Here is a 14,942-nt window from a genome sequence, read left to right on the forward strand (position 1 = left end):
ACTTGGAACCTTTGTATAAGCTCAGAAGTTACCATACTGGCAAAGCGCTCTGGTCCACAATCTAATTCAGAATTTAGTATCTGAAAGTAGCTAGGAAAAAAAAAAAAAAAAAAAAAAGTACCCTTTTCAGAAGCAAAAGGTAGGATAAATTAGACACTTATCATTGTAAGGCATGTTTTGCCTCAGTGAATGTGTGCACCTAATACCCAGTAATTAAACATTCACTTCAAATTGAGAAGTGTGAAGCTTTCTCAGACATACCTGCACAATACCCAGCAATCCTGATCACAATGTGGACCACTCCACAGCACTAGAATCTGTACAAATGCTATACAAAAAGGATAGCTATATTCCAAAATATCCTCTTCTCTAGAAGGACCAAATTATCTCTAAAATTATTTATCTTGATTTTGTGGAATAAACTGCACAACAGAACCATCATGCCACTGAGATCAGCAGAACAGTAGTTCTTGACCATATCTTCATGCTTGAATTTTTTTCATATACATCTTTACATGTCTTTTGTCTAATTTCTGAAGTACTTGCATGTTGCCCTGCAATACATTCTCCAAAACAAGTAATCTCTGTCTTTTATAGGAATCTGCAATAGAGAACCATGACAGGTATTTTCTTCTTTAGCAACTCAATTAAAATAGTCAGGTACAGTTCTCCTGCCCTGAGGACAGCTAGAACAGTTACCCTGTAAAAAAATTTGAATTTAAGCTGAAAGAAGGAAGCTGCACTTCAGCTACTCATGTTTTTGGACTACCTCTGGGCATCGTTGCCTGAAATTTCTAGGTGGCCTACATCAAAACTGCTCAGGGAGCATTCTAACAGTTTAACAGTAGATACTACTGCAAGTCAGCCCCCTAGGTCAACGCCATGGCTCTGTTCAAGTTACTGGAATATACATATAACATTAACATATTAGTCTAATATACTGAGACTATTTATTTTTGTCTACAGGTTACAGTTACCAGCAAAAATTATCATTATAGAAACACTGATGCAAAAACCCAAAAGCAGCCAGCTGTTTGATACCAAAACCTGATTATTCAATGTTAAGGTTTCTACAGTCAGCAGGTTTTATCCCTCACAAGCTAACAGGTACAGGTTGTTTTATTCTTAAATCATTTTAACTGTTGATATAGCTCACACACACACTTTCCACACCCTCTCTCACCCTGCTTGACATCATTAAAGTAAATCATTCCAAACATCAGACTTTAATGCTGTTATTTTTGTAGCCCATTATGTCACATTTTAATTTTCAAGTTTTCAATTACATAAAGGTACTCATGTGGCTGTGAAAATATCCTTGCAACCCAATTCACAACTGCATAAATATTTTGTTTGGTTTGCCAGCACAGTTTGAAACAATAAAAAGAAGGCGAAGTCTCCAGACTACTGTTCATCCTACAGCAGCATCAAGAGTTAGACTCAGCAACTTAAGAATCAAATTACTTCGGTGATCATTTCACTAAATGGCACAGAAAGGAAGAACATCGTAAGGTCTCAGGAAAATAGGGGGAGTTGCCACAGATAAAGAAATAAAATGCAAAACAAACCACTAACCAGAAAAGAGGCATTTAGTCACAATAATAGATTTTTCTACTGATGGATACTAAATGGTACAGGAAATGCCTACAAAATGCTACAAATTGTACTATCTCCTTCATTTCATCACCTTGCCTTTCAGTAAGCATTTCCCCTACCACATCTATGACAGTTAACAGTACATCGCCTCTGATGACCCCCTCGAGAGAGGGTCATTTACTCCCCCCCCCCAAGCATATCCTTCACCTGCATGCAGGAGATAAGCCAAAGTAGCTGCTTACAATCACTTCCTGAAAACACACCTTTACTGTAATGTAGACAGCTACCTAGATCCAATTAGAGGTTCAGCAGGCAAACTATATTTTCCACCAATGCAGAATTTTTAGTCTGGATCATTTCTCCATTTCCTCCTCTATATCTCCCCATCACTTCATGTGTACCCACCAGTCTGCCTTACTCCTTGACTTCTCAAACAATTTTATCATTTCTTCCAAGCATCTATAGAACATCCACCAGAATGGAGTAACTACCCAAGTAGCTAGCCATTACATAGTATCAGAATTTAACAAACCACTAGTTTCTGGATGACATTCTAAATAGATTCATCAGTATCTCAGAGCAATGCATAAATCTGAGGTTTTATTCTGGCTTGTAGAATATAATGAAAGCTATATTCAGGTTCTGCAAAGAACAAAGTAGAAACTATTGAATTAAGATTTTCTTTTATATTTATAGAAAATTATTCCAGAATTATAATTTTCCCTGAACACATCATCATGAGTATTCATCCTCTTTACTGAATATTCTGCTGTACAGAGACCAGATCCCAGTTACTCACAGGACGAAGCCACCCATTACTAGCAAACTGGCACAGCTGCAAAACTCTTCAAATCACCCACAGAAAAATTCCTCTGCATTCCCTTTTCCTTTAATGACATTGCTGAAATTTACTTTCTAAGACCTTAGGAAATAGTCCACCTCCAATTTAACAGTATCCTAAGACGGCAGGTGAGAGAAGGGAAGGGATTTATAAAACAGGACAGGAGATTAAAATAAAGTTCTATAGGAAACAAAGCACATGCAAGACACACGCAGCCAAAAAAAAAAAAAAAAATATATATTACCTGTACCTACCACTGCACATCCACCTAACTAGTGAATTTTTCAGACGCCTGGTGAATGTGTATTATAAACTGGACCGACGAAAAGGGCATCATTCAGAAATAGACATACTTCCAAGTATTCCCCAACATCATCTTAACCCACAGATCCCACTTTTTTTTCAGGCAACATAGAGCTGAGGCTCCCATCAACTACTTTACATAAAAAAAATCTATTAGAGACACTCTGTTCTGTTGTCTGTTGGTATTTCTCCCTGCCTCAGAAGTCTATTAAAAGTCCGTTCAAATGCTTTTCCCATTTCCCATCCTGTAGCCTGAAGCCTGAGCAATATGGATCATATTCCAATGGGGTCTAGCACACTATCAGGTATTCACTGTTTCAGTTCAAGTGGCTCTGCTCTAGCATGATCTACAGGGTTTTGGCATTTCACCTCATTACAATAAAAAGTTACCCTTGTGTAGGCTAGGATGCTCTTTGGTATAGCAAAGCAAGGCTTCTTTCAAATTTGTAGTAGTAAGAGACATGTGAAATGATGTTCCTCTTCGTGGGCGAGTAAAGCTCTTGGATGGCTACCAACTTCTTGCACATCTGAAGACTAATTTATCTTCATTTTTAAACTTATTATATTTTGTGTACCATTATTCTCATTGTTTTATATCATTATTTGAAGGATATACTCTTGACCATCACCCCACCCCATAATTATTCTTTTCTGATATTTAAAAGTGCATTTTCTACTAAGATACTATAACCTCCATAATTCCTTTGTCACTTTTCTTATTCACTTTTTTAAAGTATCACTCCTGTTACATTTTAATTAAAAGACAGTAAGAACTGAATAGTCAGCTGTCTACAGCTAGTTAGAAGGGGCGGGGGGGGGGGGGGGGGGTAGGGGGGAAGAAAAAAGGTGTGAAGTTCCTAGAACTGTTCTGACAGGGATTTTCCACGAAATACAGCATCCTCCATTTTAATTCTGCGTCACTGCGAAGCAAATTATTTGATTTCTGCTTTGCTGAACATTATTAATAAATACCAGAGGCAAGAAAGCATGTGTAACATTTCAGAGATTAAGCATTAACCAATTAAAATGCAACTGTAGCACTCCAGCTTATTGACATTTTAACACCATCCAAAAACCCCTGCACACTGTACCCTTCTCTCAACAATCTATCCTTTAAGCTTTCTTTAAAATATGATCTGTATCATACTGAACTTTAATAAATCTAACTTCTAAAGCTAGAAGACTAAACCAATTTTTTCCCCTTAATTTTTACCTACTTTAAAGCTGTCAGTAGCAATCTTACCCTTTTCAAGAAAAAACCTACCCCTTATTTTTATTCAGTTGACTTGCCACAGTAGAGGGGGAAAATACCGCATCAACGTGTCACAAGACTGACTAACAGTGCCTAAGTTCATCTAGATATCTTAAGTATTAATTTTACAAAGCCTTCTTCCCCCTTCCGATTTTAATCCTTTCTTTTCCCTCTTATACCTAGCTTCTTTCACATATTTATGCACCCTTCTTCCCTCAGTTCAGGAATCTGGGATAAAATAGAACATTCGTAATTCTTACAGCGTTCACAATACCAAAGAGCTACCAAACACATTTACAAAAAGAAGTTACTTCTTAGTGTAATGACTACCTGAAATAGGTAGTTCACATATCAGGGATTTTTATTTATTTATTTTAAACCATGGATCTGAAGGATCCAATTAGGATCCAATTATTTTTCTAAAATACTGGAAAGCCACTAGGTTCATAGGTTGCTGTGCTGGTATTTCCCCCCCTACCACCATGAAGTTTAAAAAACCTAGGAAATATTTTTTATTTATTAAAATAGACATGCAAAATTAATCTTGCAGAATGTTACTTGTTACTAAATCTGTTTCAATGTTTTATCAAAAAATAGTTAATGCTTTATTGTGCTTTGGCTACATCCACGCTACCATTTGAATGCAAGACAAAATTTCTAATGGCAAAGGCAGCAAATGACAAAAAAAAACCAGAAAAACAACATCAGCTCCAATTTCTTACTCGATCTACCAACTACACATCTTATCTGTTAGTAATGTAACTTAGACAGGAATGGTCTTAAGTTTCTAGCATACAATATCACTGAGTACATTAGAAATGTGTAGTATAGGCAAATATACTGTGCCTTCAGCATCATATATTTCTAATCTTTGCTGAAAGTTAGGCAAGATTACACATAAATGATAAGCCTATCACTTGATACTAAAATCATCTTCCTATAATATTAGTAGTAATGGTATAAAATTCTGTAAGTGACATACCCATCATTGGTGGGAGGGGGGACCACTATAATCAAGACAGGAACTGAATAGAGTAAGTTTTCCCTTTGCAATTACACAATTTCTCTAAATCAGTATTTTTAATGTGTGTGCATGGGGAGGGTTGGAGAGAGAACTGCACTGTTTTGTCTTTATATTAAGACAAAATGGCCTAGAAAATGGAATTTCTGGTTAATACCTAAAGATCTATTTGTTCCAATACTACTGGAACCAGTATTATTCTAGTTTATATCACCATCCAGAATGAAAAGATACAAGGCTTTATTTATGACGCAATGTCAAAATTAGTAATCAAAGTAGTAAATACTGATGCTAACAAGAAAAAGGGGCTCCTGGTTTTTGAGAGAAAGGAAGATATTTTTTTTTTTTGGTTTTAAAACTTACTTATATAACCACACCCTAAAGAATACAGAGACATATTTAAATCAACTTAAAGTGTTTAGAAAACATAGCTCCCAAACTGCATATTCAGCAAGAATTTAAATTTCTCTGTGACTTCTTGAGAACAAGGAAGTTACCTAAGCCACTTTTTAGAGAAGTTACTTTTCTTGAAAGCATAATCATTTTAAAAGGTTACAGAATCAATATACTAGTAAATAGGAAATATTTTGACAGGCTTTATGTAAAAGGGCAGTGACTCTTATTTGACCTGTCTGCCAAAATTAAGCATGAAAAGTCTGCCTCCAACTGCTGAAATACTCTGTACATGGCACTCGTTAGACCTTGCCTGGAGTGGCTCAAAAATGAAAATTCATCTCAAAATGACGACTGAATTGTAGTAAGCTTAGCCATTTCGGGGGCAAAAAAAGCCCTGAATTTATCAAAAGTCAAACTTCATAAAAAATATCTAGTGGACAACAAGAACACTAATTTTTACTGACATGGAAGCCTAGCTATTATGGCTCATGAGCACGTAACTTTGCTCTTCAGTAGGTGCATCAATAATAATCTGTATTTGAAGTTGTACCTCCTTATGCCTCTTTCACTTACATGGCAAGGACAAGTAAAAAAAAAATTTAAAAAAAAAAAATCACATATCCATGAAGCAGGAAGAAAAAAAGATATTTGTAAATCTTCCAGAGAGTGATGGGGCAGATTACATTAGCATCACTCCTTACAAAGGAGTATTCCTACCTGTACAATTCAAGGGGAAAAAAGCCCATAACTAGAACTGTGGAAGCGGATGCTAGTACACTAGGGGGAAAAGACACCATACACCTATACATATCCACAGACACGAAAAAAGCTTCAGATCTGTAAAATCCCACACCATCATGCTTAGAAGCAGCTAAAATGCCTTCTTTGAAGAAAAAAAAACCACAAAACCAAAAAAACAAACAAATACAGAAATTTCCCCATCCAAGAAGATCATTCAACTTCTGATTAAGAGCCTTGTTACATCAATTCAAGGCCTCTCTCAACAGTAACAGATCTGAACATTACTCCATCAGCACCCTTCCCAAACACCCACAGAGAGCTTACAACTTTCCATTTGAATCTTGATCCCATAAATATCCTGGTGTTACCAGCTGAATACAAGTATCCATATCCATTTCCCTCATTCAATTCTTAGCACTCAGCAAAATTAGCAAAAAGCTTTGCATATTACATTATTTTGCTAATTTTTATCCCTACAAGAGGGGTGAAGCAAACATCAGATTTCAAAACATACAGAAAGACCACTAGCACTATTTTTTGATTTTGAGGCAGTAGTGTTAACTGTCAAGTATTAAATAAAAAAAAGTTTTAACGTCTTGTATCACAGGGGATAACAATAACTGGTTACTACAGAAAAGATTTTTCCCTGCATTTTAAATATGGTATGATTGAAAAAAAGGTACCTAAAATCTGGGAAAAGTAGGTTTAAAAAGAAATCTTTTATCTTGCGTAAGTCAGTTTTACAAAAAGAATTCATCTGCAGTCTGAGGAACAGCAAGTCCAGATGACTGAAACACTACAACAAACAAATTAATCAAGAATCAATGGTTTTCTGTATCACTAGCTGCAAAATATCTTTAAGTTAATCAAGACTCTAAATCTCTCTTCAAAGTAGGCACACAGTATTATTCTTTCAGTTTAAGCATTATTATCTTCCCCAAACTTCCTATACGAAAGGCATACTTCTCCTTTTAGACAAAAAACAAAGATCAGGAGAGCTGTGAAAAATGTGCTATTCTGTTCGCACCTATTACATCTGTTCTTTGTGAAGTAATGTCAGACCTTATTCATACCTTGGTTATGCTGATTATCTGTAAATGTGAGAAAGTAAAAGAAAACTCAGTATCTCTCCCAGTATGTGAGGAAATTTCCAAGTGTTTTAATGAGTGCTTCACCCTATTCCACTAGCTTACTTCAACAAGCTATGAAATGCAAAATGTACATGATTCCACTTTCCTTCAGCGCCACATTCCACCGCTTATTTAAGCAAGTTCAAAAAATAGCTATTAATAATGGACACACATCATATTTGTTCAATCTCCCAGTCAACACCTGCCAGAAGTACTGGGTTCAGACACAAGAAATGGTCACAGTACCTAAAACTGATCCTGACAACATCATCTCATTTGACTGGTACTTCAATGAGCAAAACAGTTAAAGAGTCTCTCTAAAGCAACAAAACAAATGCAATACATAAAAGTGTTTTTAAAGGTTTCAGTTGCATTACTGCTTGAATTAAGTGGCCTGCTAAATTCAGCATGCGTTATTATTAGAACCCCACGCTATGTGCTTGCTGTTCTATATGTTGCTATTTAGAGTCATCAATAATCATTTAAGAATCAGATGTTCTTTTCTGCAAAAAGTTCATGGCTTATGATCCTAAACGAAGATGCATGTAGCACAAACAGTAAAGCTTAATGTTCGAAAACTAAACTAAATCTAGAACACAAAGAAGGTAGAATAGAGAACGTGCATATAAATTAACAGGTTCAATAATGGAAATCTGAGATCTCACAGAAATTTAGCATTTGCTAGAATTGAGCTTCTATCCAGTCTCAGTAAGCTCTCTCCCAAAGCCAATTTTCAATTAATATGCATATTTCTATAAAAAATTACGATAACATATTACAAAGAACAAATAATTTTTTACTCTTTTCTCAAGAAGGCCTATATTTTTATTCTCACCATGCTTTCTAGAACAATCCTTGAGCTCAAAAATAGATACAAATGGAATAAATTAAGACTGGTTAATATTAAATGGTACCTTACATACATGAAGTACTGGACTTGATAAGCTATCTCATATCATCTTGCTGTTCAGTTATGCAGGGAAAGAGAGGCATAAATTCCCTAAAATGCTTTACACTATTCCATGCGGCACCATATTCTTCAAGAAAGAAAAAAAAAAAGGCAATCAACTCAGAAAGGCTAAAGAGAGAAACTTAGAAACTTGTTTTTTGTTTTCTTTAAAGGAGACTTCAAACAACTTTCTCTCATTCTCCTCTGAAACTAGCCAGAAAATTACAAAGATGGCTATAGAATTTCAGGCCTGATTACTGCTTTCTCGTGTTCTCCATGCATCACTGGCAAGTGAGGAAGTTATGGCCATTACGTCAACCAGACAGTAAGAAGTAATCCAAAAAGTAGTCCAGTACCATTTCAGTGCTCTCTTAGTCAAAATGCCCACAATGATTTGCAGTTTAGAAAACAAAAAGAACTCTTTATTACTCTACTTATCTTCTATAATTGCCTTTAAAAGATTCACATAAGATTTGTGGAAGAAATTCAAATGTTAGCACTTTTATTTTAATCCAAAAGAACTAGGAGAACCAAGAAATCCTGGAACCTTCTCTCCAATATAGCCACAAGGTTCAACAGTGGGAATTCACACCTCTACAGCCATCCACAAATGCACAAAGCCCGAAACTCACTATTTTTATATTCTTAGATTGTATTTCCATGAAAGAATGGACTATTTACTAGAAGAAATAATATTTGTTCCAATTGACAGCACAGATTTCTTGCTTGTCAGAGAGAAAACTTTCTCCCTTCCCCAAGTGATATAAGTGGATTTTTCAAGCATCATGACAGAAAATCTTCACACCTGCATCAACCAGGAAATGCAGAGAGATCCTTAATCTCAACAGCTGTGCACTAAGTGTTAGGTTACACAATGAGCATTCCTACTATTTCTGATGAGATATTTAGATAAGAACTTAGTTCTCTGTGACCAAATCTCCATTTAACACATGACAAATAACATTATGCACAAACTTCACCAGCAATAGAACTTGATGCTGCCATGATGCTTTTTTGAAGGATATTTACTTCCACTTTCAAAAGCAAGTATGTAAAACAATAAAAAGAATGACGCCTAAAATAACAGGAACATATTTTATTTGCCATGCTTTGCAGTAATCAGGCAAGAAATACTTTTATTTTGCTGCTTTCCTTGACATGAATGCAAAAGTAGACTTCTAACCAAGATGACCTAATGATATAAGACAAATGAGGTATAGGCAAAAGTACAGCAGTTGTTTTTTGAAAAATGCCTGTGTTGATAATTCCAATTTGAAGTGTTTACACATAGCTAGATATTCAATCTTTGCACATTCAAAAATATCAAAACACTTAAGTTTAATGTTGTTAGAAAGGACTTACTTTTATTGTAGCAGGTTGCTAGTACACCTTTATCTGCAGGACTGGTACTAATGTGCCAAATTTCACCCACTTGATGAAGGAGAACGTTTTTGTTTATAATGTTATTTTCATCATCAAAATCTATGATGTGAATCTGCAAATACAATAAAAGAGAACATTAGGGTTTCAAATGTTTTCCTGTGGGTCTTAATTATACGCAATGACTGCACAGAACAACTTAATGAGAATTTTATAACCGATATCACTTTAATTAATTGTTATACTAACAATTTAGTATATCATTGATTTCATACAGGATACACTTTTCCAGAAAAACAGAAGCAATTTCCCTGTTTTGAGCAAATACTGTGTTTATTCTTCTCAATTTTGCAACTTAAAGCTTGAAGATGATTTTTCATTTTAGGGCTAATAGTAAATAAGCCACTCATTGTAATTCAACACTTCTTATAGCAATAAACAGAAATAACAACATTACAATCCTTGTCTAAATGTCTGCACCAATTCTGTATCCAAATCACTGAATTCAAACATCCTATGAAGTAAGAAGGGGAGAGAGGGAAAGGATTCTCATTTGAAACAAATACTGTAAACTCAGTATGAAACTTCAATCACATACCGGTACCAATATATAAACAGGTAACAGTTTTTATACTACATGGAAAAATAAAAACTAAAAGATGAAGAAAAACAACATTTAAATATATAGATAAGATATTTAAAACACAGCGAAGTTTGAGTTTTGTGATTTTGATTTTTGTTGAAGGTTTTTTGTTTGGGTTTTGCTGTTGGGTTGGGTTTTTTTCAAATAGGTCTGTGTTACTCTCATTTTTCCTCTCTGTTTTTAGTTAGGTATTTTCTATAAATGCCTCAAATAGAAGAACTGCAAAAGATTCTAGTCTGGCACAATATACAGAAGTAACTTGACTCACGGGAATAATTTCACTAAGCTTAACAGTGAACAAATAAATTCTTGTAAACTTACAAATTTTCCAGAACTGTATGCTCATTAAAAATTCATTAGCAAAGTTGGGTGAACAATGAAGATGAGAAAAAAAAAAAAAAGACATCCAATGATAATTAAATAATAGTTAAAAATAATTAAGTGTACTGAATTAACTACTGAATCACTGTAAAAATCTTAGCTACACATTATATACAGAAAATGTTCTTAAAATACAGAAGCTGCTAAATAGGTCTCAGTCTAAATTGTTAATATTACATTTTTTTAATTATTTTTTTTTTAAGAGCTAAGTTTACAGGTTACTTTTTTCTTTCTGGTCCAAACACTGCCATCAGCAACTTCTCCTTCAGATATAATGCTGGACACTCATCACCTGTATTGTTCTTCCATCCTGTCATCTGAGGCATATAAACACCCCTGCATTTAATTAGCAAGTTGTCTTACCAGACTTCATTTGTTGCCCTTAACCTAGAAATCTACCCAGAGATCAGGACACTATCCATCTACCCCAACAACTGCAGATCCGTCTTGCTGCCCAACTTAAAAACTGACCCTCCTGCCTTTCAAAAGTCTCCAGAGTAACAAATCTATCTATAGTTTCACTTCAATTTTGCCTTCTGTACATCCCCTCTTTGATCAAGTCCCTGTATCCCAATTCAAGAACTTCTCTCTATGCAGAAAGCCCTTGTTCATCATTAAATATCAGTTTAACCCCATCCCTTGCTCTCTGTTGTTTTAACATGTTTTTAAAATAAAAACTGAAAGACATCATCTATTCAGCCTTCTGTGCTGCTCTTATCAGATACATTTTGGTCTTCTGAATAAACTTACATCTCCATCTGACAATTCAAACAGCTACTTTGCTATTCTTTACCTTTCAGTTCCGTGCTTGTAATTTATTCGCAACTCTAAGGTAAAATATTTTCTACAGACCCATGGCAGGAAGATTAACTCCTGTTGTTATTTTTACACAGCAAAATAGTGATAATTGGCTTTAGCGTAACAGAATGAAGGGGATCTCTCAATTTACTGCATCAGGTACATTGGGTATTTCACAGAGAAACAGTGTTAAATATGTGACTATCTGACATAGTTTAAAAATTAAAAGTTATTTTAGTTTACCATGTAAGGCACAATCAAACCTGCTCAATGTGCTCGTTTTCACCTAGCGAGCAGGGGGAAGGCAACCTTCCATTGCAGTCACTGGAGTTTCTCCTTTAGCAGCTCAACCCAGGTTCATGAAGGCAAACTACATAACTAAATCCCATTTACTAGTCACATACATTCTCTACCCACACTAACCAGGTTAAGAGGGTCACTCAGCACATAAGCCAAGGAAGTGCTCTTTACCCCTCCTGAAGCCCTTTGAAGGCACAGATAACCCATTTATCATCTGCTGTTACGTTTCCGCTTCAGCTGACACCATGGATAGCTGGGAACTGCTTAAACACAGTTAACTGATTAAAGATCCAGACTGATACTTTTAAGAAATATGAAACTTAATTCTTATGCAAGGGTATTGTTTATACCCTTTTGAGTTGAAAAATGACATCTTTTACAACTACACTAAACACCACACTACCAGAAAAAAGCTGATCAGCTTAACGAAGAACTGCAGAAGTTCCCCCAGTGTTTCTCTATTAAGGATCTTAATCGTGTTGATTTGAATACATGATAAATTGTATTCATCATATGGAATAGTGAAAAATATACTAGTACCAAGTACTGTACCAGCATGATGCCATGAAGACAGATATTTGCAGAAAAAAATACATACCTATAACAATTGTCTGACAGAACTGGACAAACTTCAGTTCTGCAGTGTGTTATCTTTCAGTTCTTGAATCTTTTTAATTTTTCCTGCTTTAGTGTAGAAATGAGCTTATCATGGATGGGTTAGCGCAGCACATGGACACCACAGGCAGGGATATAGAAAACGGTAAGTTTAAGTAAACAAAGTCCACACAGAGAACTTTTCCAGCATGTCTGTAGTGTCATAGTTAATAATACATGTAATCCTAACTCTTGCAGAACACAATCCTTGCGGAAAACACCTCCTAGAAGTGACTGGGTTTATTACCAGTAATGGAATGAATGAGTTACTGATCTGCTGTAACTACACTGGGAAGAGTTTGTGCTGAACAGAAGTCTAAGTATTCAGTGGTAAGCAGGGAGATTCAAGTAAGAACAAATAACTATTTAGTTCTCCTCAAAATCTGGAGGAATTACTAATTGCTAAGGAAATTACTAAGGGAGACTAACCAATTTCAACACAAAATATCTCTTTTTCTTCAATTATGCAATGTCCATAATTTATTTTCTTTCATCAGGCACTCTCAGGCAGCAGAGACTGGAAAATTGTTTTAGTTCGGCCAATGCCCTGCTTTGTGCCTATATAATGTTATGCATTAAGGTAAACCATGGAAGTATTTTATGTTCCAAAACACAAGACTGAAAATAACTTGGAGAGTTCTGAGAATGAGAGAGATGAGAAATGAGTAAGCAACATATACTTCCTTTATGTTTCCAAAGCAAACAGTAAATGCATCAAAGTAAGAACAGTAAAAAAACCCATAGTTTAGCAACAACGAAAGTACCGAGGACAAAAGTTCCAGAACTATACTGTGTAGAACAGCACAAAGAGAAACCACTTAATCTCCAGCAAGTTATGAGGACCAAATGCCAAGTACTACACAATGTTAACATCTCAAATACTGACAGAATATAAAAATCTTATAAACATTTTCCTTTGCATTGAAATACCAGTGTAAATAGAAAAATATTTTCACCAGATCTACAAATGCCTGAACTGCGTCATACAGCAGTAAGTCTCAATGAGGCAGACTCTACCATGCCAGCTGTACAACTGCTGTAGCTCTTTCATTGGCACTACACCTGTCCATGACCAGAAGGGAAGGAATATTCTGTACATTATGGCATTGCATAAGAAACCTCTCACTGTGCAGTACTCTAAATCACTACAGGCTTGTAAGTTAAGTTTTTCATCAAATCTAGAAAATCTAGTGCTGAATTAAGCAATAACGACTTGAGGCCTAGGGCACTTCTTGGGGATTAGCAACTAGCTGAGAGGAGCCGATGGCCTGAGGCACAGCTAAAGGCCAGTAACCCCCAAACATTTGTTAATGCACTAGGAAGTGTTCTGCATTTCTACTATTAATGTTATTCTGGAACATAATACAATGTTATAACTGGAAAAAGAAAAGCATACTCAATGAAGCTGAAATGTGCAAATATTCCTGAAATATATAGTACATGCCCAATCAACTTACCTAAATCAGAACATTTAAATTATTGAAGATCTGCAGGATATCAATTCGTGAGAATTCTTTTCCAACTACAATTTTGCACCAGGATTTAATCAGTTGAACCAAGTAGTAATACCACCATAGAAATCACAGCAGAACACCACACTATAACCAAATGTCTGAAGAACATTTGAGACAGCACAATCAAAACCATAATCATGTGTATTTATTTTTAACTAAGTTTGTCTGCCACTTTCTTTTGTTACTGGTCTCACATATATTACCTGAAACGTAAAGAAACTGAATACTCACCCCCCTTATGTCTTTGAAGATTTTTTTTTTCCTTCAGTGTCATCCAGTATTATCGTTGAGTAAGAAACTCAAGACCTCACTGAGAATTGACAGCTCACAACTCCCAGAGCTATGGTTCCAAGTTTGTTTTGTGCAGTCCATTACAGAACAGTTTCAGAAAAGTCAGTGACTGTATTTCTAGATGCTTCTGCAGTAGTTGTTAGCTTTGGCCAACAGCCAGACTCTCACCCAGCCACTACCCCCAGGCAGGACAGGGGGAGACAATGAGAATAGGATTGAGAAAACTCTTTGGCCAGCCTAAAGACAGGGAGATCGCTTACCAACTACTGTTGCGGGCAAAACAGTCTTCACTTGGGTAAATTAAGTAACTGCCAATTAAAATTTCATTAGTAATTTGGATAGTGGGAAAGAAAAAGACAAACCTTAAATGAGAACCTTCTCCCCTGCCTTTCCCAGGCCTAACTTCACTCCAGACTCCTCTACCCACTTCAAGCAGCACAGGGGGGTGCAAGGCAGTGGTGGTTATGGTCACTAGATAGCGTTTTCTCTCTGATGCTCTTTCCATCTCACTTGTCCTCTGCTCCAGCACGGGGTCTTTGTGGGCCACAGTTCATTCAGCAACATCTACCTGCTCAGGTGCAGATGCTCCACAGGTTGCCATGGATTATCTGCTGCACCATGGATCATCTCCTTTTCCTCTTGACCTTGGTCTTACTGCTGTCTGTGTCTTTTTGTTCCCTCCTCCACCTTCCAGCCAGCATTTTCTCCCCTTTTTTAATCACAGAGGTGCCACCAGGCTACTGGCTCAGCTG

The 14,942-nt window shown here is 36.0% G+C and overlaps 1 protein-coding gene across 1 annotated transcript in view; it reads right to left on the bottom strand.

Moving 5' to 3' along the window:
- EIPR1 (EARP complex and GARP complex interacting protein 1) overlaps positions 1-14,942 on the bottom strand; it is an 89,478-nt gene that overhangs the window by 63,456 nt on the left and 11,080 nt on the right. The window contains exon 3 of the mRNA XM_056343129.1: positions 9,592-9,724. Within this exon, the coding sequence (XP_056199104.1) occupies positions 9,592-9,724 (133 nt within the window). The remainder of the gene's footprint in view (positions 1-9,591; positions 9,725-14,942) is intronic.

Source organism: Falco biarmicus, chromosome 6, assembly GCF_023638135.1.
Source record: "Falco biarmicus isolate bFalBia1 chromosome 6, bFalBia1.pri, whole genome shotgun sequence".
Lineage (NCBI taxonomy): Eukaryota > Metazoa > Chordata > Aves > Falconiformes > Falconidae > Falco > Falco biarmicus.